Below are 26,931 nucleotides of genomic sequence, written 5' to 3'. Positions count from 1 at the left end.
AAAGGGATCACTTTGGTCCACGGCAGAGGTGCAGAGGTGGATATTTGTGCTTATGAGAGTATACAGGAACAACTGGATACAACACACAAGAACACAAGAGAACGACGAGATATTTGGTCAAATTTGTGACAATCTTCGTCCTTTTGGATACCAAAGGACCATTGAGCAATGAAGTGACAAGCTGAAAAAACTGTGGGTTCAGTATATGAAGGTATGGGATGCACTACGTAAATCTGGCTTCTCATCAGACGTAAAATATAAATTCCAGTAGTACGATGCTGTCTACAATTAGGCATGTGAGAGGGCCATGTGTCACCGTGCCTCAATTGACTGAAAATAAGCCACAAATTAACATTACAATGATGGACTCCATTGTGCTCTGCGCTGAGCTCTTTTCTTCCTGTTTTCTTCAAAACAAAAAGTTGCATCGTAATAACGTAATCATGCTCAGGCCCGGAACATTAAGTGCAATGTGAAGGCAGGCCAGCGAGGCAGTAAGCACAGTAGTGTGTGAGTATGAGTATACTAGTGTGAGTATGCCCTTAAACTAAAAAAGGACTTAAATATTGATCATTTTCTCACCCATCCATTTCATATCATTTCTGAAGACATGAATTTAACCACTGGAGTATAACGGATTACTTTTATGATGCCTTTTTGTGCTTTTGGAGCCTCAAAGTTTTGGACCCTGTTAACTTGCTTTGTATGAACCTACAGATCTGAGATTTTCTTCTAGAAATTTTCATTTGTGTTCTGCTGAAGAAGGAAGAGAACCGGCTTGACAATATAAATGATATTTTAATAAATTGTTTAAAAACTTAAACAAAAAGACAAACACACAAATGTGTCGGGCAGCTGCTCGTAAATCTCTCTCTCTCTCTCTCTCCCTCTCTGTGCTCTAACGTGCCTTTTAAGTCTCCCTCCTCCATCAAAATAATGAGAGACAGGTGTTAGAGGCAGTTATGAACCAGGTGACGAGCCTTACGACTCTCTCGCTCCCGCAGACGGACACATGACCACGCCCCCAATGCCACAAGAGGTTTTTAGGGGGTCTTATTGCTTTATTATACATTTATGAGTATTATGCTAAATGTAGTGGTCTAGTTCTTGTGATCTCTATCGGTGGTGAGGTTTTTGTATTTGTGAATAAATGTCAGATGTTTTCTCTGAGACTGTCTGCAATGCTACTCCATTTTTCTTTGATTCCATTTGCTTTACGTCTACGTCTGCACTTAAGACCAGCTGTGCTTCTGTTGCTGCTTTGTGATCAACCTGGTATTGGGTGGTAAATTCATGTTTTGGATCTCCTCTGATCCTTGCCTCACCGTGTGCCATTGGTTTGACAATATCGGATCACGGCGTAGTCAGCAGTAAGTGAGGAGACGCCCCTAATTTCGGCTGACTCCCGTTTGGTATTTCTGAAGTCAAAGGAGGAATAATGAAGCATTTCTGTATGGTTCATATTGGCGGCTCCAACATGTGACAGCATTACTTTATTGGAATAAAGAGACTCCCCATCATTCTCCTGTGAAACAGCCTAATGAATGAACAACGATGTAGAATCAGTGGTGGATAACTTAAACAAACACAAACATTTGAATTAGTCAGCAATTGTATTGGGCATAATTGTGTGTAAATATTCTAGTTTTCTTTTATAATTTAATTGTTTATGGTGGTGACATATTTGATGTGAAGCTTTTGCGTTTATATCAGTGTAATTTTTTAACATACCCCATCAGACAGAACAAGTCCTGTTTTGTCTTCCCGTCTAGTCTTGCAGATCCATTTTCTGAAATAAAACAAAAACTTAAATATATAACTGCTTGTACCTCTTTCAGTTAAAGTTATTGTTCTTCAGCTATTGATATGTAAAATTCCATTAGCATGACAGATAGTATTGTAAGGCACACTTTGTAAAGCTGCTTTGTAACTATTTGTATTCACAATAAATTGAATTTGAATTCTGAGTAAGATCATGTTTTAGTTATTACTTCAGTTTACCACTGTCAACTTACTTGTACAGGTGTGCTGTGATACATAAGATTGCCATAACTGTAGCCCCTACAGCAGCTCCAATCATCAGGGAGGGAAAGTCCATTTGAAACGCTGTTAAATCCATAAGCAACAGTTTATGGCACAGTATTGCAAAGTCTGCATATTGCAAAGAATAACCATAATGTATCATGCAAATATTTAATCAAATGTACAGTGGCCCCAAAAGGTATTGTGACTATTTTGGACACTTAGTTATTTACCATTAGAAATGACTGAGTGTCATTGCATAAGATGTGCAAATAACTCATGCTAAAGCTTTTCTTAGAACTAACTAGAAGTACTTTTAACCAATTGGCATCAAGATGATTTTAGGTAGATGTACAAAGTCAATTACTCTCTGACAGGTTTATTCATCACGTTAATTACGGGCATGTTCCACAAAGTTAGAGAACCAGAAACTGTTCAAATAACTTGTCTCAATATTAAACACAATCTATTATGTTATCATTTAAAACCTAACAAACATATTTTTGTAAAATCTTTTGCTTGGAAAGTATGTTGTTGTTTTATTTTTATGATGCAGTGACGTTCATACATTTAAGTGTGGCTGAACTGTATAAATAATTTTTGGGGCCACTGTATCTGAGTAACTGTATTTTATTTAATGGAGAGTCAGCTGGTTGATTCATTGCCATTTTAGCAATTGAAATAGATTAATTGCAGATAAATGTACATGCAGTCTGTTTCAGTTGAAATATTTTTTTGGCAGTGCCATGAGTGTTGGTGGTGACACACAGCAGACTGGATGTGTGTGTGTGTGAGTGATGTAGAGTGATGAAGCTCCTCAAAACTGTGCTGCTCAATCGCTCTTCACTGATGGACATGATTGTAGAGTTAGTGACAGGACGTCCAGACAGATGCCACTCCACTATAGGAGAGGGATTCCCATCAACCTCACACAAACACATGGTTACATCAGTTATGTTACAGCTGGAAGAAGTGGAGATTTGGGGAATATCTAATAGAGAACGAAAAATGTCAGTGCAGTAGGCCAAATAGACACTTCTCTATAACTTTCCTATTGCAGTTTATATTGTTTACAATCACTAAGGATGGTGTATATGTATATATATATAATATATATATATATATATATATATATATATATATATATATATAAACAACAAAATTCCTTTATACTCACACTGAACGTCAAGCATCACTGTTGAGTTTTGGGTGCCATGTTTGTTCTGAGCTCTACAGTAGTACCAGCCTCTCTGTTTTGAGATGATCTTATTGAAGATGAGAGTGTCCCCAGTCTGTCGTACCAGCTGCTCCAACTCTTCTCCATTATCTCTGTACCAGGCGTAGTTGATCACTGCTGGATTTGCATCACTGCTGCAGTTCAAAGTCACTGAACTGCCCTCCAACACAGGGTCAGAGGGAAACACAGACACTGATGTGTTTTTAGGAGAATCTGGAGGTGGCAAAGAAATATAATATCTAATAACATAATAAAAATTATACAATCTTCACAGTGGAATATTATGAAAATGGCCTAGTGTGAATGGTAGACATTCTTGCTATTTGTATATTTTCAATACATTTTAATCTTGGCTCTTTCATAACCATAGTTATGTAAACATCCTCATAATAATACATTGCACTTTTTGAACTTTTGATTGTCATTCCTTTTGGCAAACAGAATTCTGTGAAATCAGCATATCTGTGTTTACACCATTGAGATGTTTCGGAGAAACAGTTGCCTTAGATTTTGATAAGCTTGGTCACAGACTGTGTTTATCAGTAAATCAGTCACACTGAGGGTGAAATATTCTGTATATAGAGTACATAAACAGCTTTTCATAACAGAAGTAGTGTAACAAGTAGATCATTTTAGGTTCTGCTTAACACGAATTACTTAAAAAGGTTTTATTTATAGCAGCCATTATAGTTTAGGTTTAGGCATATGTGAGTGAATGAGCAAGTCAAACATACTGGTAATACTCACACTGAACGTCAAGCAGCACTGATGAGTTTTGGGTGCCATGTTGGTTTTGAGCTCTACAGTAGTACCAGCCTCTGTGTGTTGAGATGACCTTATTGAAGATGAGAGTGTCCCCAGTCTGTCGTAACAGCTGCTCCAACTCTTCTCCATTATCTCTGTACCAGGCGTAGTTGATCACTGCTGGATTTGCATCACTGCTGCAGTTCAAAGTCACTGAACTGCCCTCCAACACAGGGTCAGAGGGAAACACAGACACTGATGTGTTTTTTGGGGAGTCTTAGGGATAAAACAAAAAGTAGGCCATTACAATCATTACATGAACAAGTCAAAACTGTTTTGAAGTGTCTTCTTGTCTTACACTGAACATGTAGCATTAGGGACTCCTTTGCTGTTTTGTTGTTGTTCTGTAGCTGGTAGGTGACAGTGCAGGTGAAAGTGACTGTGTGTTGAAGGGGAGTAGCAGTGAAGTTGAGATGAGAGATGAGTTTAGTTTGATTCTGCTTCTCCTGTAGACTGAAGGGAAGTCTGGAAGTGGAGCTCCATGTGAGAGTTGCTGGAGGAAAGGAACAGAGAGTCTCAGCAGAGCAGGACAGACACACAGAGCTCCCCTCCAACACCTCCTGCTGACTCTGCACCTCCTTCTCATCCACATACAACTTCACTGTGGGGTTATGAGGAGAGTCTGAAACATACAGAGATATGGGGTTATGTGTATGACATCTAAAAAGAAAAGGTAGAAACATGAAATAAGTATTTGAGTTTAGAGGAGAGAAGGCATGATAGCACTCTGTTTTGTAAGTTTCTACAATAAATACATTAAAAGTTCAAATATCTTCTGATTGACCATCGTCAGTAAAATCTTTCAAGTGAGTTTGATTAAGAAAATATTTTTTACATTTATAAATCTTTCTAATATTACATAAATTAATATTAGTGGTATGATTAATAGTTTTACATTTTTCTAAACATCTGTATTAAACAAATAAGTATTACATATTTGAGTTAATCAGGACAGAAGTCACTCACCAATGACATTTATAGTGACATCGGGTTTTTGATAGTTATATTTCAGTCCACCATTACCCTCAATCCTGAAGTAATATTTTCCATCGTGATTTGAACTAACATCATAAAAGATAGTGGTGCAGTTCTTCTCTTCTATTTTTCCAGTTAGTTTCCCTCTAAAGTGTTTTTCACTGGGAGTTCTGGAGTTAAACACTGGATTTTTAGAATTATCTTTAAACCATATTCCTGCAGCACTCTCAGTAAGGTCTTTGTCATATTTTTCTTCAATCTCAAATGCACACTCTATGAGCACACAGGATCCACTCAGAGCTTCAATCTTCTCTGGCAGACTGATGTGGAAACTTTTACACCAAACACCTACAACACACACAGCACAAACATATGAAGAAAAGAATGCATTGACATTTCAGCCATTGCTGTAGCCATATAAACACATGCCTGATCTCATTAATATGCGTAGCTATTTGTACATACATTTTTGTAACATTTAAACGTACATGTTTGTACGTTTGGATAGACACTAAAACATGCAATATGGACGTTTGAAAGCATATACAATTTAAACCTTTTTACGTAATTACAGCTTTAGAAACGTAAAATATTGACGAATCCATTATAAATATATTTGAGTACACTAATTAATTATAAATATATTTGTAAATTTTTACTGTTTTATAGATATTTTTGTTCCCTTAACCCTACCTCTAAACATAACCACATTTCAACAATATAAAAACATGTAACAAGTAGATTAATGTACAGTTGCAATCATTTTTGTTACAATATATTAATTTATATACCTTACAGCCACTAATCCCACACCTACTCCTAAACCACAAACATGTAACAGGCAGATCAATTTAATCACAATCATTTATTCCAAAAAATGGCAAAATTCAGTACAAAAGTAGTCCAAAGGGCAATGTGCTGCATTCGATGTGCTCCCTGACAGCATACAATAGCATTGTGTGAGGTGGAGAGTAGAATTTAAATTCTATTCATCTCTGTAAATCTTCTCCTGATGCACTTAGTAACAGCACTGTCATATCTCATTCAAACATATACATCGCAGAATACGGCTTGTCGCAAAAAGTCATGAGACACTTGAGAGCCAATTTTAATTTTGAAAACGAAACCAGTGAAAAAGGTTGACGGTTACGGCGGGCACCATGGTGGTTGGAGACCATAGACTGTAAAAAAAGATGGATGACGCCCCTTCGCTCTTTTCCATTGGTGAGAACTGAAGCCGCCAGTGTCCCGATATGGCACTGACATCTTGGGACTTGAGTCTGCGCAGTTGCGATTTCGGGACCAGACCTGCGCAGTAGTGAGCAGGAAGTAAAGCCGTGAAATCAAGGCCCCGCCCTCACTCTCGCTGAATCAATCACAAGCACACGCCCCTGCACTTTTGAGTTTTGACTTATGATGGTGTGAAATAATTAATTATATTAGTAATAGACTACTTCGCTCATAGATCCTGTCAATCACAGCTGTCAATCATGATGTCACAGCACCGTTTTTATAGCATCAAATAACTAACTAAAAACAAACTTATTTTGAAAACAAACACTTGAAATTACATCAACGTGACAGAAACTACAGTAAATGACAGAAACTATCTTTGGAAAAAAGATATGTGAAGTGTAATTTAATTGTTTAGTTGGTCTCACGTCCCGTTGAATAACATGGGGAGGCGGGGTTTATGACCTATACTAGGACCAGTCACCGGGGGGCGATTGAGACGTTTTGGCTTCACTTTTGAGGGCTTGTGCGGCACACTTGATGGAGACGGAGAACGTTGAATAAAAGGCTTGAATTTGGTGCATAAATTAAATGTGATGGCATTGAACTAATCTCATTGATTATAAATGAAATGTAATTAACTAATTTATTCTATGAATTCAATCTTAATCAATTCAAACAGTACACGTAAATATATGTATGTTTCTATAGATGTTAATACGTAAATTATGAATTTTAGATGCTGTCAATATTGTACTTTCATGTCTATGCAAACGTGAGAGAATGTACGTTTGCTTGAACCAAACTTTATGTTAAAATACATACGAATTCTCATGAGATCACGTTGTAAACACACCCTTTGGTTTGTTTACAACGTGAAGCAAATCAGAGCAGGAACTAAGATTTAATAATAAAAAAAAGTCCTGCACAAAATCTATATTAAAGGATTAAAACCAGAAAGGGAAAACAACAACAAACACCCTGCATGGATATTCTTCAAGGAGTAATGTGAGCTGCTTTCTTTTGAAGTTATAGATTTAACATTACAGTGTCTGCTGACTTTTTATAGTTCCTTTGATACACAAGCCTCATGTATCAAACTGTACATTAGATAAATCTGATGAATATGTCACTAAATATGTAGGCGTAGTTTTACACAATCAGCTAAAAACACACTAATGCAACACAGCATACATTCATGAATAAAACACAACTAAAATATTAGTTATTCACTCATAAGTGTCACAGAAAAGTATTGTTTTTAAAACAACAGTCATAAGATTATTTGGTAAGGGTAAAGGAGAAACACACATACTTGGTAAGAAAAGACCAAAAAAGATTTTCTCAGCTACACCCATCTCACTATTAAAAGATGGTTGGACCTGAGTGGAGAAAACAATAATAAAAGTTATTATTTGTGGATGAATTCTTAATAAATCCCTGGAGTAAATCATTGATCATGGATTAGAAGTTTAAAGCGCATAGTTTAAACCTTGTTTAACCTATGCAGTAGATTCATCTACAGTAGGTGTTAAACTATATGGACTGGTTCAAAATAGGAACTAGTAAATGGACTTCCTACATTATATCCAGTAGTGGACAGAAGGTTTATCTATTTACCCTTTTTCTTTTTCCTTTTTTTAATGTTAAGTTCTGTAAAAAAGGTCACTTTGAACCCTATAAAAACATTCTGCAAGAAATAACTGGATATTAAAATTGTACCTTTGGCAAATGAGTGTGGTGCTGATTTGACTGGATATGCAGCCAGAGGAAAAATGCGTCCTCAGTGCAGAATTTTGGAATATCCTTTGCTTTTGGGTGAAGACGAAATAATGCTCTATATTCTGTAACAAATAGATAAATTCTGACTAAGTGAAAGCGTGGCAAGCATCACTAAAACAATCTACTGATTAACTTTAGACATAAGCCAGTTACTTCCCTTCAAGTTCACAAGATCATTGCTTCATTGCTTCATTGCTTCATCGTTCAACTTATGTTTTAACAGATAATTAGATTAAAGGAATATTCCGGGTTGGGTTCACTACTAGTTAAGCTCAATCGACAGCATTTTTGACATAATGTTGATTATCACATAATGTTGGTTATTTTGACTCGTCCCTCCTTTTCTTAAAAAAAAGCAAGGCACTACAATGGTAGTGAATGGGGCCCATATTTGGAGGATTCTTCTGTTAAAACATGTATTATTTGAGCTGTAAAGTAATTTTAGGGTTTGTTGACATTACAATGAAGAAAAAGATAGTAAGTATTGTTTATGTCTTGTAGTTATACTTTGAAACAGTGAGTATTTTAATGTTCATACATTGGCCCCCATTCACTTCCATTGTAAGTGCCTCGTAACCAGATTTTTGCTTTTTTAAAGAAAAGGAGGGACGAGTCAAAATACATTTTTGTGGTAATCAACGTTATGCCACAAATGCTGTCATTTGAGCTTAACCTGTATGAAACCCAGAATATTCCTTTAATGTACAGTTTATTGTTGGCACATATCCTGCTTCTGTTTGTGAAGAAACTATATTCATGAGAAATAATCCTATAAGCAACAATTCAATTGAGCAAATAATGTCTAGTCTAAATTAAATCTGTTTTAAATTTTCTTAGAAATTTAATTTAATAAAATGCAAGTACAAAATACAAAATGATATACGTATTTTATTAAGTATAAATACTGTACTTGAATTATGTATGAATTATTTTACTCTCCTGTTGTTAGGCCTACAAAAAATACCCTTTATAGGATGTTTTGCATACACAAGGTGCATAATTGAGTGCATTAGAAATATGCAAAACATTACAAGAAGGCTGACTAACAGTCTGTGGTTGAAAGCCCAAAACAACATTGTTATTTGTTGAATTTAATTGTTGCTTATGTTTAAGTAATAAATGACTAAAAGCAGCTTTTTTATCTTGGAAAGATAAATGAACAGTATTTGGGAATCATGTGAAAAAGAAGAGTCAAAAGACCTATAAAACACATTACAATTATAATGTAGGCTCTGCTGTTGTGGAATATTAAAATACTTACCAGAGAAGACTGATAAAATGCTTGAGATGTCCTCACAATATCATTTTAATCTCTCCTTTTTAAGTTCTATGTTTTTTGTTTTGTTTTGACTTAAGTTTTAGTTCTAGTGCTCTGCTGCAGGCTACTGCTTACTGATGATTTTGAGCTGGAAGTAGTTGTGCTGTTTGAAGATATCGTTATTGCACCTTCCCCTTTTTCTCAGCAATGACACTCCTAACAATAATCATTTTGCTGAGCACAAACAGAGAAATCTATGCAAATTATAATCAAACATGTTGGACAATCAATGCCTTAAAGCAAATAGCTATTACTTTGTCAGTCAGTCCATGACAGCATAATATGCTGTGAGTCCATGGAGTGGTGGTGGTGTAGTGGTGGTGTAGTGGCACATAACTGGTAATCTGGTAATCAGAAGGATGCTGGTTCGAGCCCCACAGCCACCACCATTGTGTCCTTGAGCAAGGCACTTAACTCCAGGTTGCTCCAGGGGGATTGTCCCTGTAATAAGTGCACTATAAGTCGCTTTGGATAAAAGCGTCTGCCAAATGCATAAATGTAAAATGTAAAATGAGTCCAAGGTTTCAGTGTTATGCTGATGGACTGGGTAAATAATGTGTTATTTATTATGGTGACAAACATCCATACAGACACATTCATAAAATGACAACTGTTACAAAAACATTATAAATAACTGACAAACTTACAGGAATGATATTGGATAAACAAATATTCTCAAAGTTATTATTTGTGGATGAATTCTTAATAAATCCCTGGAGTAAATCATTGATCATGGATTAGAAGTTTAAAGCGCATAGTTTAAACCTTGTTTAACCTATGTAGTAGATTCATCTAGGTGTTAAACTATATGGACTGGTTCAAAATATGAACTAGTAAATGGACTTCCTACATTATATCCAGTAGTGGACAGAAGGTTTATCTATTTACCTCAGATAAACTATTTATCTATTTATCTATTTGTCCTCAGTGCAGAATTTTGGAATTTTACAGTTCTTTTTAAATACATCATAAGGTGATTTTATAGGATGTGCACTTTTGACTTTACCTAATTTTTTAACCTTTTCCATTAAACATAAAAAGCATACATGAATGAAATATGCTTTGAGTATTTAAGACTGATATTGTTTACATTTTGTCTATTTAAGAATTAATTTAATTCTAGCTCTATCACAAAACACTTAAAAAGGTTTGTAACACCACAAAAAAAAAAAAAAAGAAAGAAAAGGAAAAAAAAAGCTGTCATTGTTCTGTATTAAATAAATTGTCTTTTGTGTTATACTTTAAAAAATTATTTGACTCAACTTGATGAAGTTTGGCAGACACTAAGTGTGAAGTTCAACAATTCAAATGATCTAAAGTTGTTGAAATAACATGCAGAAAATTGACAACTTGCTAAATAAATTAATAAGCATTTCAAAATCATAGTTAAAGATGAACTTAAAAATACAACGCTGTTTAAGTTCCAGATAAAAAAAATAATAATAATCTGACTTTCAAGAATAAAGTTGTAATAATTTTTGAATAATCTCATGACGTGCCCTTTACGAGAACAAAGTCATAAAGTTTAAAGAATAAAGTCATAGCATTATGAGATTAAAGTTGTAATATTTTATATTTTGAGAATTTATATATATATATATATATATATATATATATATATATATATATATATATATATATATATATATATATATATATAATTTTTTAATTATTATTATTGTATTGAAGCTTATGTCACCAAGACAAATTCCTTGTATGTGTAAGCATACTTGGCAATAAAGCTCATTCTGATTCTTATTGTTTCATAATGAAGACGAAATAAGTAATGGCAAAGTAATTTTGTAAAGGGCATCAGTAGGGGACATGCAGGCAGTTAGGCTAACTGTTAGCCTTTGTTTGGAGGAATGGCGCTTTGAACCAGGACCGTTTTATGCGTTTGTCGGAGTTCCCAGGGAGACATTTTACTGACGAACACGAGTAAATGCGTATTTATTCCCCTGCGCTCTTATTATCGCTGTCAGGCTGGCTTCACTAGTTTAACACGTACCGTGTTGTTTTCAGTCCTCTGTTGTCTTTTACGTTTCTGTTTATTTCCCATACAGTTGCTGACGCAGTTTGTATACACGAGTGTTTTTGGTTTTCTTCTGTGCACGCTCAACGCAGATGAAAAACAAGATGACGATGCTAGCAGGCTAACGCTACCTGGTGTTTCACACAGGTGAAAAAAAATAATCAGACGTTTTCTTATTAATCAATTATAATATGCTCCCCAGCGATTTCTTAAAGTATTTCTTTTTCAACTCAAAACATTCACAGAAAGATGAGGTTTTGTCAACTCGTGTGTCATTTTCTGCTGATAGTTGTTTACGTTGATGACGTTCATATTCATAATGTACATTAATGAATATTACTGCTTAGAACATTAATGCTTTATTTTTATCGCCATATTTCAATACAAAGATTGTTTGTATGTTTATGTACGATTTCCTTCACACACTGTTTTTAAAATACAAAATCTAGCATTTTTCGTCTGTGCAAAAGCTTCTAAGACTTCACATATTATTACTATAGTTATAATAGCATGGGGGTAATTTGAGTTTTTTAATAAACATCAAGATTTTTTTTTAACGTTTATTTGAATGTAGCTTATATATTATTATTTTATATATATATATATATATATATATATATATATATAATTATAATGATCATGCATATAATTTTTTAACGTACAAATGTTCCATGTATTCTTCCAATTAAAGGTAATTAAAACTGCATGCATACTAAATAAAATTAGATTTTTATTTTTTTATAACTTATCAAGCACACAGGACACGTCAGCTTCCTAAAAGTATGATTACCCAAGAAGCCATAAATTGAATTCAACCATTTTATTTTTCCTGCCTCTGTGCTGCAGGTTTTTTTTAAAGATGAGGATGTTCTCAGTTTCACACAAGACGGCCTTTGTGGTCGATCACTGCCCGTACATGGCAGAGTCCTGCCGGCAGCTGATCGAGTGTGACATGCTGACCAAAAGCCGCTCACAGGGTTTGATTCCTCTGGCTCCAGTCTCCAAATCTCTGTGGACGTGTGCAGTTGAGTGCTCCATGGAGTACTGCCGGATTATGTATGACATTTACCCCACCAGGAAACTAGTAAGTGTCATTTGAAACCCTTTGTGGCTGCTTAATGTGCTTGTCCACTTAAAAATGACACTTCTGTTATCATCTCACCTTTATATTGTTCCAAACCAGTATAGCTTTCTTTATTCTGTGAAGAACAAAAGGAGATGTTATGCATAATGTGAGATTTTGACTGCCTCAGGCATCATTCAGTTTTTTTTATGGAAAAAAGGTACAGTAATAGTGAATGGGGACTAAGGCAAACATTCTGCCAAGCATCTCCTTTTGTCTTCCATGGAAGAAAGAAAGTCATATGGATTTGGAACAACATGAGGGTGAGTAAATGATATAATTTTCATTTAAGTGTAAACTATTACTTTAATGTAGCATTAGTAGTGACTCTACTTGCATTTGTGTGTTGTCTCTTAGGTGAACTACATTGTGAGTGATTCTGAGGTTCATATCCTGAATAGCTGGAAGCAGGAAAACCAGAACACACTAGAGGTGAAGCACAACTCATTATGCATATCCATATCCATATCAAACACCTTGCATGTTCAAGTATAATCTGTTGTGCAGGACATGCATTGAAGTGTTTGTCTGTGGTGTGTGGTCAGTTGATGACCGCTTTAGCAGCTGTCGGGCCTCCAAACCCTCGTGAGGATCCTGAATGCTGCAGTGTGCTGCATGGACTGGTGGCCGCAGTGGAATCGCTGTGTAAGATCACAGAATACCAACACGAGGCTCGTACTTCTCTGATGGACATGGCTGACAGAGTTGCCAATAGAGGGCGCATTATCTGTCTTACTAATGCCAAAAGGTGAGTACAATTAATACATGGGAGTACTTATCGTTTAGCAGCTGCTTTATTTCCTGAGCAACACACCTTACTTTGGATGTCGAGATGGAACTTCAGGATTAACCTGCGGTTAAATGTCTTGAACAAAGGTGATGAGATCTGCATTTCTCTACAGTCTCAGATAATTAACTCTTAGGCATGGAAGAACAGACCCGAGCCATATATAGGTATATGGACTAGAATATCATATACACTTAGGAGTGGACTCTTTTGACTTTGGCCAGTAAGCAAACACCCCAGCAACTGCAAAGCATTGTGCTAATAAAAATACTCTGAACACCTTAGCAACCACATTGCTGTGCCCAGCAACCACCCACAAAACCATAACATTTTGGTAGAAACAAGCACAGCTTAAATTAAACAGATACATTAAAAATCTAGTTAAGCTACATTTCAGTTATATATGTTGAGTTGCAGTTGAGGAGTAACATTGCTCTACTTCTAAAAGACGCTGTCTCTCCTTTTCAGTGACACTCATGTCAGAATGCTGGAGGACTGTGTGCTGGAAACCATTCAGGAGCAGAACAAACTGGCTGCAGGATCTGATCGGTTAGTTGTGATATTAAGAAGTAAGAGTAAAGGAGTTTTGCTTTGATTTGCATGGTATTAACATGTTCATATTTCTGGTTTGATCTGTGCAGACTGATGCCTATTCAGCAGTGTGAGCTTGTGCTGGTCCACATCTACCCACAGGGCGACGACACACTGGTCTCAGACCGGCAAAAGAAAGAGGTGAAAGTCTACCACCTCTCTCTTTATTATTGCTAAATGAACCTTTAGTGGGTTATTCCATGCCAAATAAACCAATTCCCCAGCTGAAGTGTTTTTTTTTGTTGTTTTTTTTAAGAAAGAGAAACATTAATGAAGAAGAAAGCCAGAATATTAAATTCCAAGGATCAATATTTACTGTGTAATAAATTATTTTGTATAAAGGGGGCAAAATGACAATTTTCGCCTATGGTAGATTTTGTTTTTTACAGACTGTGATGATGTGTTTCTGCCTTATTTAGCACTGTAGGTCTATCAAACTTTTTATATATATATATATATTATGTGTCTGAACACATAATGTCATATGGATTACTTTTATGCTCCCTTTATGTGGATTTTGGAGCTTAACAAATTTTGTACCCATTAATTTGCATTGTATGGATCTACAGAGCTGAAAAATTCTTCTAACAATCCTCATTTGTGTTCTGCAGAAGAAAGAAAGTCATACACATCTGGGATGGCATGAGGGTGTGTAAATGATGAGAGAATTAACATTTTTGGGTTAACTATCCCGTTAATATATTGTTAGAATCTAGTTCAGAACAAACTTTTATTTTTAGTCCTTCACGTTGTGGTTAAATCCCAGAGAAGTGGGGCTCCCAATGAGGCACCATTTGTAAATGGTTAAACTTGACACATTGACGAAAGCTGAATGTGGGTCAAATACAGTAGTATGAAGCTCTACTAATGAAAACAAAGGTCTGGAGTACCAAAAATGGCAAAAAATGTTAACCAAACTATCTTATATTTTGGCTTCTTCTTAGTAGCCTCTCTTTACTTAGATTACCGCTCTGCACACTTTGGACATTCTCTCAACCAACGTCATGAGGTGCCACCTGGGATGCTTTATAAACATTATTGAAGGAGTCCCCATCCATTTAAACATTTTTATACATTTAATTACAGTTTTGTAAAGAAGTTCATCCGTTGCGTGTGTCTAAACTTTGAAGTCTTTATATTATCCTGATTACTATTTATGTCCTAAATTTTGTAGTATATGTCTTTCTCTCTACTCTGTGTATGTTGCAGCTCTCATCAATGTTGAGCAGTGAGGTTCACAGTGTGCGTGCTGGACGTTATCTGGCCACTAAACTGAATGTGCTGGTTCAGCAGCACTTTGATTTGGCCTCCACCACCATCACTAACATCCCCATGAAGGTCAGAATTAAGTCAAACACTTTCCTCTCTGCCTGTCTCTCTCTCTGCCTCTCTTCATCACTTGTATGCACTGTATCAGTTTCTTACACAGCTGCTGTTTTCATGGTTTATTGTTTGTTTTGTTAGCCTACATTAAATGTCTGTGAGCAGGTCAGTACTTCACCAGAGTTACTATTACTACTCCAGAGCAAAACCCCAAACCCTCATCCAGCTCTTGCTAATCTTGAATAAAAAAAAAAGAGGAGCTTTATAGAACTTTCAATTAGGAGCAACTAGTTTTAAAAGCTTTTACATGAGTATGATTATAGCAGAGAAACAGTTCTGAAATTTTTTAAAATGGTATCATTTAATTAAAGTCAACGTGAAATAAAAATCCATATTATATTGAATAAAACATGTTCCTTGTACACAATTCAATGAACAAAAGACCAAAAACTTTTGTCTTTTATCAAATGGTATTGAATATTCTAACATGTCACATTATAAAAATAAAATGGGTTTTGAATGGTGCTTCATGTTGACTTTAACAGACATATAATGGTTGGTTGCAGATTGCAGATATTTCTGATTAGCACTCGGCTGGATGGACAATTGACCCTCTAGAACCCCTATCACCCCCTAGATCTTAGACCGCCTCTCTATCAGGGTGATCTCTCCCTCTACTTTCTTGTTTTTTCTATCTGTCTCCTGGGTGATATCTCTTTCCTTCGTTGGGTGTGGCCGGATGTGAAATGTCTTTCATTGGTGGCTTGTGTTGTTGTAACTCAAAGCCGCAGTTCCCTGCAGAAGCATACTAGTGTTAGGGTGTGTGTATTTGAGGACATAACAGTGACCCAAAGATGAAACGTCCTGCTCCACGGAGTCCACCAATCTCTTTTCTCCTGATCCTTCTACTCTTCCCATTATGTTTGTGTGTAAGCTCCATTTGTATCTTCAAAGTCTTCATCTCCACGCATATGATCCAGCTGGAAGTTTCAGAGATCTTGGTGAAAATCAGATCTGAGGGCACAGTTATGTTGTAAGCTGTGCTTCTCAAACATGAAAGCAGCAGTAGATTGTGGTGTGTTGTAGTGTAGAGTCCCAGCTGCTGATATACAGTATATATGTGTGTTTTTCCCTGTGTGTGAGAAGGAGGAGCAGCACGCTAACACTTCTGCAAATTATGACGTTGAGCTATTGCACCATCGGGATGCTCATATGGAATTCATCAAGAGTGGTAAGTGTTAACAGTCCCTCTTTATATCAGTAATTCAACACAAACTTCATTTCACTACATAAGGCATTTGGACATGAGAGCAGAGCAACTGCTGGGTTGGGATCAATGCCTTTTTCATTCATCGATAATCCAAATTTTCTAGATGATTATTGATTTATATAGGCATTTTTTCAGATAAAAAAGGGCTACTCGTTGCACAATAGTTTTTGTCTCTTCATGCTTACACAACTTTGGGGAAGTGTGCGTGGCAGGGTAACTTAAAGTGGCTCGCACACCAGACGCATCTGGCTGATGATATGGCGTGTTCTAAAATTCAAAATAATTATTATTTTATGAAGGTATGCAAACCGCTGCCCTTCTGTGTCAGTCAGCAACGCCCAGCTATAACTCTGGAGGCTGTTCAAAATTCTGCAGCGCCAGGGAGTGCAACTCGTGTAATTTTTCATTAAAATAGATTTATATAGCCTACACAATGTATCAGTTACAAGTATGTTTCTTTGTGGTTTGTCAGTTTAACCCTCCTATGGTCTTCATAAATGAGCCCTACCTTTGGTCCTCCCACTCCTTTTTGAATTTGATATTTTGTCACAACTTATGCATTTGGATATATATTTAGACCGTATCAAACTATTAAACATCTCGCCAAAGTTTAGTATTTTAAAATTCATTTGAAGTGTCAGTTTTTGCTGTTAATAGAATTTTTACAATTTTGCAGTTCATATCTTTTAAGTATTAATTGAAATTAGTATAAAACAGAAGAATCAGAGTAAACGTTTTGCAATTTCAAACTTTCTATAGCAAAAATGTATTTTGCAAACATTTTCAAGTCAGTGAGGTGAACAGCAATAATGCACAACAATAAATGCATAAGAAATAACAAACATTAAACAATAAAAACAGTAAGAACAATAAAGAATGATGCAATGTATCCGTGGCAGCGTGTAGTTATGATGGTATGCCATATAACATACAGATGCATTATTTGCTTTTTTTTTTGCTCACCATGCTGGTTCAATGTTTCATGGGAGGCTGTCTGCAAATCTTTATTTCTGTTTATTATGTTGTGTGTTTTGTCTCCTGGCTTTTTTAGTCTCACCCATTTATTTTTGTGTGTGTGCGCGGTTTCTGCACTGTGGGTGTGTTATTGTCACACCCCCTCGTGTGTGTGTGTGTGTGTGTGTGTGTGTAGCATTGTGACTGATTTATTGGTTTTATTTGACAAATAAAAATAAAATGCTCCGTGTTATGGTCTCACCAGTTCATTTTGTGTGTGGCTGTGTGTTTTGCACTCTGGATGTTTTATAGTCTCACCCTTTAATTTCTGTGTGTGTTTTTCTACATTGTAGCTTAATTATTGATTGTATTTGACAGATTAAAAAAAATTGTTCTGTGTTATGGTCTTTACAATTAATTTTTGATGTTCGGTCAATTTTGACCACAAAGACCAAAGGTGATGTTTTTTGTTGTTGTACTGCTCCGATAAAGGAAACCATTTTTATTAAATCAGCAAAAGTGATTCCAGTCTAAAATGACCGAAGACCATAGGAGGGTTAAATGAATCCAGTTAAAGGCTACATACAGAGAAATTGCATCATAAAAGTTGCCATTTCTAATCCGTTTGCGCAATTACACCAGTTTCACACACTAATCTAAAAATTCATATACGTCACGTTGTTCATTCTTTATACACAATTTCTTTATACATTTTGTGTAAATGGTGACTAGATTCATAGTCTTGGAATCCCACCTGCCCCACATCGACATGTCCTGTGTGTGATACATTATCTGTGCCTTGTCCTACTCGTGACTGGCATCACCCCCTTGTTCTCTCCCAAAGCTATGACGCCAGTCTACATTAAACGGAAGGCCAATAGACAGTAATTTGGAAAGCACGCAAATTAGGCTTCTAATTCAAATGTTGGCTAAAGTTAATACATCGATGCCTCAAAAACGTATTGAGAATATAACATGTCGATCAAGAATCCATGTATTGATATTTTATGACATTCCTAATCATATTGCTGTTTGTCTCCTTGTTTTGTGTGTAGGTGATTTGCACATGGCTGGCAGCACCAGCAGAGACAGTGGCCTGAAGGAAACCATCACACTCAAATGGTGCACTCCACGTACCAACAGTGTTGGTGAGTGCTTGAAACTCTGAAACAGTGTAGTCCTCAGCTTTTAATTACATATGACTAACATGTTTTGTGAATATTTTTTATTTTTTTTTGAAGAGCTGCATTACTGCACTGGGGCCTATCGCATTTCTCCTGTTGACGTCAACAGCCGACCATCTTCCTGTCTCACCAACTTCCTGTTGAATGGTACTTGCAAACTTAACTGATTTAAATGTCTTATAGTCAACATGAAATCAAAATGCACCCTATTTACAGTACTTTTATTAACAATCATTCAGGAACTTATTGAGAATGAGTCATCGGTGCATGCTGTTCCAAAAGAAACATTTGTCTGCATAATCTTTAATCAAAATGTAATAGCTCGCTCTGCCCCTGAAATAACTTCCCTTTTCTCTCCAAGCCTTCATATTTTTTAACTTATCCCCTCCACCCACAGTCATGATCCAATCAACAAATAAATCCTGCCATACATTTTCACTTGGACGTATGTCGCATTACTAAAGTAAAATGGGTCTGAACTTCAATTCATGTTGACTTTAAGAGTCACTTCATATATTCTCATCAGAGCTGGTGTTTCTTTGCTCTAGTAATGGAGAGAGAAGATATGATTGTATAGCAATTTAACCTTAATTGCTTCCTGTCATTTTGTCTGGTGTCTTTCCAGGTCGATCGGTGCTGCTTGAGCAGCCCCGAAAGTCAGGGTCAAAGATCATTAGTCACATGTTGAGCAGTCATGGAGGGGAGATCTTTTTGCATGTGCTGAACAGCACTCGCTCCACACTAGAAGACCCGCCCTCCATCAGCGAGGGCTGCGGGGGACGAGTGACCGACTACCGCATCACTGTAAGCTCAGCCAGCCCTGTCTGACCTCTCAGCTTTGACCTTCTGAATGAACTGACCTCCTGAACATTTTTAGAGAAACATTTGTATTTCCTTTGCCAGGATGTAGAGTAAATTTGCAGTTAATCTCTGTCTGCAGGACTTTGGTGAATTTATGAGAGAGAATCGTCTGACTCCGTTTCCAGACACAATGGTAGATACAGCAAGCAAAACTCCAGTCATGAGAGCCAAAGCCCAGCTAGAGCGGCACACACGGTACTGGCCAATGATCATCTCTCAAACAACGATCTTCAACATGCAGGCGGTGAGAGACACTTATCTAATTATTGAGTTTCTTCTTTTCTCCAATGAAATTCTCTTTTGATGAATGCATTTAGTCAGCATTTTAGTCATGCCAATGTTTATTACTTTGTTTGTTGTATTTGCTTCTGTGGGATTGTTTACATCTTTGTGTTTGTGAAAAGATATTTGCCCCCATCCTGATTTATTCTCATACTAGGCAACCTGAGTAAACTGAAATTAGAGTTTTCAAATATATATATATATTTATTATTATTATTATTATTTTTTTTTTATTTTTTTTTTTATTGAAGCAAAAAAAGTTATCCAACACTCACTATAACACAGTTATCCATATCACCCATGTGAAAAACTAACTACCCCCTTAAACTTAATACACCTTTAGCAGCAACAACTGCAACCAAACACTTCCAATAACTTGAGATCAGTCTTTCACAATGCTGTTGTGGAATTTTGGCCCACTCTTCTTTGCAGAACTGCTTTATTTCAGCTACATTGGAGGGTTTTCGAGCATGAACTGCCCATTTAAGGTCCTGCCACAGCATCGCAATCAGGATCAAGTCAGGACTTTCACTCCAAAACTTTAATTTTGCTTAATTTGAGCCATTCAGAGGTGGACTCTTTTGCTTTGGATCACTGTCTTGCTGCATAATCCAGTTGCGCTTGAGCTTCAGCTCATCAGGACTGATGACCAGACGTTCTGCTTTAGGATTTTCTGGCAGAATTCCTGTTTCCCTCAATTATTGAAAGTCGTCCTAGCCCTGAAGCAGTAAAGCATACCCACGCCGTCACACTACCACCACCTTGCATGCTATGTTGTTCTTTTTGTGGAATTATGTGTTTGATTTACACCAGACGTATAGGGACCCCTGTCTTCCAAACAGTTCCACTTTCGACTCATCAGTCCACAGAACATTCTCCCAAAAGGTTTGAGGATCATCAAGGTGTGTTTTGGCAAAATTCAGAGCCTTGATGTTTTCACCAAGCCGCTTTTCCATGGATGCCATTTTTGGCCAGTGTCTTTCTGATAGAGGCCTGCAGATCGTTGGATGTTGTCCTTTTGGTTTTTGTGACTTAATGGATGAGTCATCGCTGTTTTCTTGGAGGTATTTTGGAAGGTCGGACACTTCTGGGAAGGTTCACTTCTGTACCAAGTTTTCTCCATTTGGAGATAATGGCTTTCACTGTGGTTCTTTGGAGTCCCAGACCCTTAAATAGCTTTGCAACCCATCCCAGACTGATGTATTTCAATCACTTTGTTCCTCATCATTTCTTGAATTTCTTTCGACCTTGGCATGGTGTGCTATGAGACCTTTTAACCAACTTCATACTGCTGAAAATGTTATATTTAGATTTGAATTGATTGAACGGGGCTGGCAGTATTCAGGCCTGTGTGTGTCTAGTCCAGCTGAACCCCATGATGAATGCAGTTTCATAGATTTGGGGATTGTATAGCTTTTTTGCTTCAATAAAAAACATTATAATTTAAAAACTGTATTTTGTGTTTACTCCGATGTTATGTTAGATTTTGTTTGAATTTTTTAAACAATTTAGTATGAGATGTACCCCAAAACAGAAGAAATCTGGATGGGTGCAAATATTTTTCCACAGCACTATATACAGTACCAGTAAAACATTTAAACACACTTGAGCGAATTTGTTTCACATGGGCTTAATTTTTGGATCTAAAAGTTTACACTTGAAATTTTGGAGACAAGTATAAATTAGACAGACCTTCTGGTATGCATTTATTTACCAGTCTAAATGTGTTTACTACTTCAGTGCTGTTTAAAAAGCATCCCAGGTGAAGATGATAGAATTACCATTATATGTGGAGCTGCAACAGTGTTTCCCACAGGACTTTGTGAGAATGTGATGGGTTGACCTCAGACCTTCTAGGGGGTCTAGGGTAGTTAAATGCATCAATTGGGTGCAATTTAAGAGCAAAATTAAGAGGATAGATCTATGAAGAACTTTGTGCTCTTGTAGTAATTTAATCATACGCACATTGGTTGTATAGATATGAATGGTGATGACACGGCAAAAAAGTCACTGACTGACTGGGAATGAGAGAAGCTTTGCCAAAGCGGGCCGCCACAGTCTAGTTAATTAATGGGAAACACTGTGCAATCTAGGCAAAGAGTGAAAATAGAGTGATATCTTGCATTTGTATTATTTTTATAGTTTTTATGACTTATAATTTATTATTATTTTCCACATCTTTAAATAATAGTAAAGTAGTTGTGTCCTAACTTTTTACTGGTTGTGTGTGTGTGTGTGTTCCAGGTGGTGCCGTTAGCTAACCTCATAGTGAAAGACACTCTAACCGAAGAGGATGTGCTGACCTGTCAGAAAACGGTCTATAATCTTGTTGATATGGAGAGGAAGAGTGACCCTCTGCCCATCTCAACTGTGGGCTCCAGAGGAAAAGGTCCCAAGCGGTAGGAATATCTATTTGTGCATGGAACTCTATAAATCCTAGATATCTGTATTAGTTAGGGCTGCAACAGTACATGTATCCGTGCCGAACTGAACAAAAACAGTACACGGTACATGCAGTCACACGAATGTGTACATATCTTAGCATGCATGAAACCAATATTAAAACAACATATAACAAACAACATAAACTGCAGAGAACTAAAATGAAAAAAGATTGCAGAGCAACACAGGACCGCACGGAACCAAAATATAACCGAACGAAACATGGTACGCTAGAAACTGCGGATCAGATAAATGCATGTAAAGTGTATACTAGCTAGCTCTCTATTTATCCCAACTGTGATGGAACTAAATAAATTATAAATATGTCAGTCTTAAATAAGCCAGAGATTTAAGACCCACCGCCATCTCTAAAGTAAGCTACAGTAATACTGGGCAACGAGTAGCGAACAGGATGAAGGCTGTGTGTCGGCTCTGTTCACCTAAGTCAGGTATGTCTCAGGAATCACTAATTTGCGGCGACATTAGCCACATGTGTCAATTAAGTTTACGGGAGCAAAGCTCAGACAGGGTTAAAGCGATAACGAATGCCAGAGGAGTAATATTTCAGCAGTAGGGGACATTGTCAATGCTAACAGATATGCCCTCTCCTCTGATAATGTAGATGTACTGATTTTCCTGAACTTGTACAAGTGGTGAGCTGAAAGGCAAAAGACAGAAATCTGCACTTCTATTATCTTAATTTTGTTACACGTTTTTTTTTAACTTTTTATTAATATGTATTTATATAATGTGCATAGAAGAGACTCATAAGTTATTTTTTTTTTATTGTAATTTCATTGAAGAAATTTACATAGTGCAGTCATGTATATAATAGCCTTGACAATAAGAATTGTTGCCCATCAGCCACTGTGTTTTCAAAATGAATAATTTCAAGTGAGATTCTGTTTTCTCTGCTGTACCAAAACCTTACCGAACCATGACCCCAAAACAGTGGGGTCATGGTTACCGTTGCAGCCCAAGTATTAGTAAATACACATCCAAAATGTGTGTGACTTGATGTGGTTTTGTTTGTGTTTGTAGTGATGAGCAGTATCGGATCATGTGGAACGAGCTGGAGACGCTGGTAAAGACTCATGTGGGCACCAGTGATCGGCACCAGCGTGTACTGGACTGTATCATTGCCTGCCGAAGCAAACCCCCAGAGGAGGAGGAGAAGAAAAAAAGAGGAAGGAAAAGGGAGGACAAAGAGGACAAAACTGAGAAAAATGGCAAAGACCCAGAGGAGAAGACCTGGACCACAGACTCTGAGAGGTTAGATTGCTAGACACAAAAAAACAAGTAACAAACCTTGAAATGGGACAATAAGAAATGACAACATGTATTGTGATGATGAAGATTCTGTATATGTGGCATATTAAAGTATTTTAAGGACTTTAAATTAGGGCTGGGCGATAAAACAATCTTTAAAATAAATCCTTGAAATCGATGATGAACTTTTGAGTAATTAGCATTTATTGTACATCTAGACGATTAGGTGTGTTTTGCTAAAAACTCACGACTAGCTAAATGAATTATGGTTATGAATTCAGCTGGTTAGAATGTGCTAGCAGCTAATCTTGCTAACCAGCTACTATGACAAGTTATATACTGATTAAGTCAGCACTGACAATGCAATACTGCTATCGGCTGAACACAACAGCAACCCTGACATCAACCCCAAGGCTTTTTATTTATGTACTATGTCATGATCCATAGCGCGGTCACATCCGCAAATGTTTTGATACAGGCAAGAAAGTCTTTCCGTGGACTACTTCAGCCTTTCTTTTAGGCACTTCAATATTATCATGTACGTGCTACATAGTGTCAGGCCAAAACAAGGAAGAAGAGCACTGTTGGAAACTTTAAAATGAAGGACCATGAGGAATGTCAAACGTCCACGGAAGACAATGATATTATGGCGAGAAAAGGTCACATACTTTATGTAGGATTAAATCCTAAACTGAGGATACTTCTTGAACTTCAAATTATAAGGTAGCTTACCCTATTGAGTTTACTTGTAAACAAACAAGTTTGGTTTACATTAATTCTTGATGTCTAACAAACATCTGGAATGCATTTCCTTCCCCAGTAATGGTATAAAATGCATGTCCTGATAAATATTGATACCGAATTATATGAAAAATTTATTGTGACTTCAAAGTGTGTTTAAAAAGCCACAGATACTTTCAGATTGATGAATGTGAATTTCAATTTCTTCATTAATCACCTGGTCTGTGTCTATGATTCTGATAGACTAAGTGCTATTTCCTCTCCAGGCTGAAGGGGGTGATGGAGCGTGAGAAGGATGAACCGAGTGAATGTGAGATCATTAAAGATTCGCCAGACTCTCCAGAGCCCCTGAACAAGAAACCTCGCTTGGCCATAGAGGAGCAGCAGCCTCCAGAGAAATCTAAAGGTTCACTTTTATGTTTTATTGAACGGAAATCAAGCATTTCTCGTGATGATATTTGTATCGATGATGTAGTAATTCACGCTGGATTATTGTACAGATTTTACATAATCCTTTTAACAATGGAAAGCTGAACAGAACATTTTTAATTTTGGTGATGCTTGAGAATGTATAACAGCTTTCCTCATCTACAAGCTGTTTTACATGGTACACTTTTCCCAGTTTATTTTCAATGTGAGAGAGCATATGCAGCACTAAAATCATGTCAAGCTTGCATACGAAGATTCTGTCACACACAGCTTTTATGTGGTCAAAGAACAATGTGGAAGTGAGGAAAAATGCCATTTTATTTTGTTTATATTAACCAAATATCCTGCATCACCTCATTCAGAGATACAGCCTGTTATCACCTTCTAGCATTCCTTTAGCTGAAAGAGTTGCGGGTGACTGCTTTGGTACTAGCCGCCTTTTGCGTTCCATCTAAAATGCCTTTTACTTTCCTGAAATTGGATACATTACAAGATGCTCATTGCAGTTTGACAACATCACAATATTACACACATAACACAAGCTAACAAACAAACATTCATACTGAGTGCACACATACCGAGGGACCTTTTGTTGACCTCTATGATGTTTTACCAATTACACCCTTGATTAAGACTCTTCGAAAGTAGCACCAGCTGCCTCAGTGAGTCGGGTCAAGCGCATCATATTTTAGGGGGCTTTCACACTGGGCACTTTTTTCTGCGGTCACAGCGTTGGTCTGGTTTCTTACTCTCTAGATTCTATCGAACCCCAGTCCATTTGCGTTCAGCTTACGGCATCACAAACACGCATGGTGAAAACAATGCGACTCATCATATTTTTTATTTTGGTGCCATTATGCACAGCAGAGTGAACGGCAACTGCGAATATGTGCACTTCATGGTGTAACTCATCAGATGTCCAGGGGAAGGCAGCTTGCTGCTGCTCGCAAACGCCATTTTTTGAGGAGACAGCTGATTGCAAGGAGTTCATTATGCTCAGGTTACTTTACTTCCTGATCGAGTGCGCACCAGAGTACAAGTTGCTTTCACATTCATGCGAATCACACTACAGTTCCATTGCAACCGAACTCAGACCACCTCCTACAGGTAGTCTCGGGGTACCGCGGTGCGCACCCCGGTCCACATGACAGTTTTCACATTACCAATTTTTCATGCGAACCATGCTCTTGTTTCGAACTAAACTGCCAGTGTAAAAGCACCCTTAGAGTTAGCAATACGTTTTCTTAGACAAAGATCTGTGTAATCATCAGCCATGTGTCTGAGTGAATGAAAAAAAACATTTGCATGACCATTTCAAGACCATTGCATGGTGCCTAGTCAGAATGTGGCATGACAAGGTACGGCAGCCAGTCAGATCCATTCGTTAGTGATCTATGATAAGTTAAAAGAGCTGTCAAATTAGCCCCCTTCTTTTTCAGGTCCTGTCTCTCTACTTAGTCTTTGGACTAATCGAATCACACAAGCCAACTCCAGAAAACATCAGGAGTTTGCAGGAAGATTGACTTCTGTGAATAACAAGGCCGAGCTTTATCAACATCTGAAAGAGGAAAATGGGTTTGTTGAACTCCTGTGTTTGTCTAATCATGTGCCCTGTTATCACATTAATCGGTAGGATTACAGTCCATTTGTAGCTACTAACTTTGTCTTTTGTCATTAGGATGGATGCTCATGAGAATGGAAAAGCCACTAGATGATGTGTGGAGCATGCCTCTTCTCATCTTTGCAGGATCATTGATTGGTTGAGATACTGTGATTTTTTTTGTGACCTTGCGGCATGAAATCAAAATGATGTTTGCCAGGATCCTGGCTTTGTGTCAGGCAAAGAACAATGTTGTTTTTATAAGGGGACACTTTTTATATGCTTAAGTTTGTACAAATAATTTGAAATATTCTGAAACTGTAGAATAAAAATGCTTGTAAAGTATGTTTGGTTCATTGTTTGTATTTTGCCTGAAATTAATTTTTTTAAGATGGCCTTGTTGATTTATCTACCTATGCATTTAACCTTACATTCAGAAAGCATCACAGATTTCCCCTAGTAATGCTTACTGCATGCACAGTAAATTGATTGGTTTTGTGACATCTGATACTCAACCGCAAACCACAACAAAGCAGAGTCAGTAAACAAAAAGGAAAAATAAATGTGTACAGAGCTGGTAGTAGGACAGATGCTGGTTTACAGGTTTTGTAGATAAAAAGACACAAAGGAAGTTAGTGAGTTTTCGGATTCTGGCGATAACAAGCATTTGGT

General features: G+C 37.0%; 2 protein-coding genes across 3 annotated transcripts; one reads left to right on the top strand and one right to left on the bottom strand.

Annotated features, from left to right (window-relative positions):
• The first annotated feature begins 71 nt into the window (after window positions 1–71).
• LOC127638761 (integrator complex subunit 13-like) lies at window positions 72–26,608 on the top strand. 2 transcript variants are annotated; one of them, XM_052120479.1, is made up of 17 exons: window positions 72–211; window positions 12,250–12,487; window positions 12,884–12,958; window positions 13,072–13,274; window positions 13,782–13,862; window positions 13,955–14,045; window positions 15,114–15,242; window positions 16,374–16,458; window positions 18,507–18,599; window positions 18,693–18,782; window positions 19,261–19,439; window positions 19,576–19,740; window positions 22,023–22,177; window positions 23,262–23,492; window positions 24,497–24,636; window positions 26,099–26,234; window positions 26,338–26,608. In XM_052120479.1, the coding sequence occupies exons 2-17, from the start codon at window positions 12,263–12,265 to the stop codon at window positions 26,372–26,374; spliced, it is 2,115 nt and encodes a 704-aa protein (XP_051976439.1). In that variant the 5' UTR covers window positions 72–211; window positions 12,250–12,262; the 3' UTR covers window positions 26,375–26,608. The 2 variants fall into 2 exon arrangements, with proteins under 2 accessions (XP_051976439.1, XP_051976438.1); XM_052120478.1 differs by lacking the exon at window positions 72–211 and adding an exon at window positions 11,243–11,550.
• On the bottom strand, window positions 205–9,507 carry zmp:0000000650 (B-cell receptor CD22). The gene is made up of 11 exons (XM_052120480.1): window positions 9,315–9,507; window positions 7,994–8,115; window positions 7,587–7,653; window positions 5,030–5,386; window positions 4,362–4,685; window positions 4,007–4,279; window positions 3,200–3,472; window positions 2,729–3,013; window positions 2,016–2,106; window positions 1,732–1,789; window positions 205–1,537 (listed from the first exon to the last, which is right to left on the bottom strand). Exons 3-11 carry the CDS (start codon window positions 7,627–7,629, stop codon window positions 1,322–1,324), a joined length of 1,920 nt encoding a protein of 639 aa, XP_051976440.1. The 5' UTR covers window positions 7,630–7,653; window positions 7,994–8,115; window positions 9,315–9,507; the 3' UTR covers window positions 205–1,321.
• Window positions 26,609–26,931: the final 323 nt, after the last annotated feature.

The sequence above is a fragment of the Xyrauchen texanus genome, chromosome 47, assembly GCF_025860055.1.
Source record: "Xyrauchen texanus isolate HMW12.3.18 chromosome 47, RBS_HiC_50CHRs, whole genome shotgun sequence".
Taxonomy (NCBI): domain Eukaryota; kingdom Metazoa; phylum Chordata; class Actinopteri; order Cypriniformes; family Catostomidae; genus Xyrauchen; species Xyrauchen texanus.
Note: the sequence above shows the minus strand (reverse complement) of the source record. Positions and strands in the feature narration are given on the sequence as shown.

What these genes read in the sequence shown, in the direction of transcription:
- zmp:0000000650 (XM_052120480.1), bottom strand. Translation starts at nt 7,629, where the DNA reads ATGGGTGTAGCTGAGAAAATCTTTTTTGGTCTTTTCTTACCAA. An exon ending in AGTGATGCTTGACGTTCAGT is followed by an intron (nt 3,014 to 3,199) that starts GTGAGTATAAAG and finishes GTTCTCTATTAG; the next exon opens with ATATTCCCCAAATCTCCACT. An exon ending in GACTTGTTCTGTCTGATGGG is followed by an intron (nt 1,538 to 1,731) that starts GTATGTTAAAAA and finishes TTCATTCATTAG; the next exon opens with GCTGTTTCACAGGAGAATGA.
- LOC127638761 (XM_052120479.1), top strand. Translation starts at nt 12,263, where the DNA reads ATGAGGATGTTCTCAGTTTCACACAAGACGGCCTTTGTGGTCGATCAC. An exon ending in TCACTAACATCCCCATGAAG is followed by an intron (nt 15,243 to 16,373) that starts GTCAGAATTAAG and finishes GTGTGTGAGAAG; the next exon opens with GAGGAGCAGCACGCTAACAC. An exon ending in TCCACGTACCAACAGTGTTG is followed by an intron (nt 18,600 to 18,692) that starts GTGAGTGCTTGA and finishes TTTTTTTTGAAG; the next exon opens with AGCTGCATTACTGCACTGGG.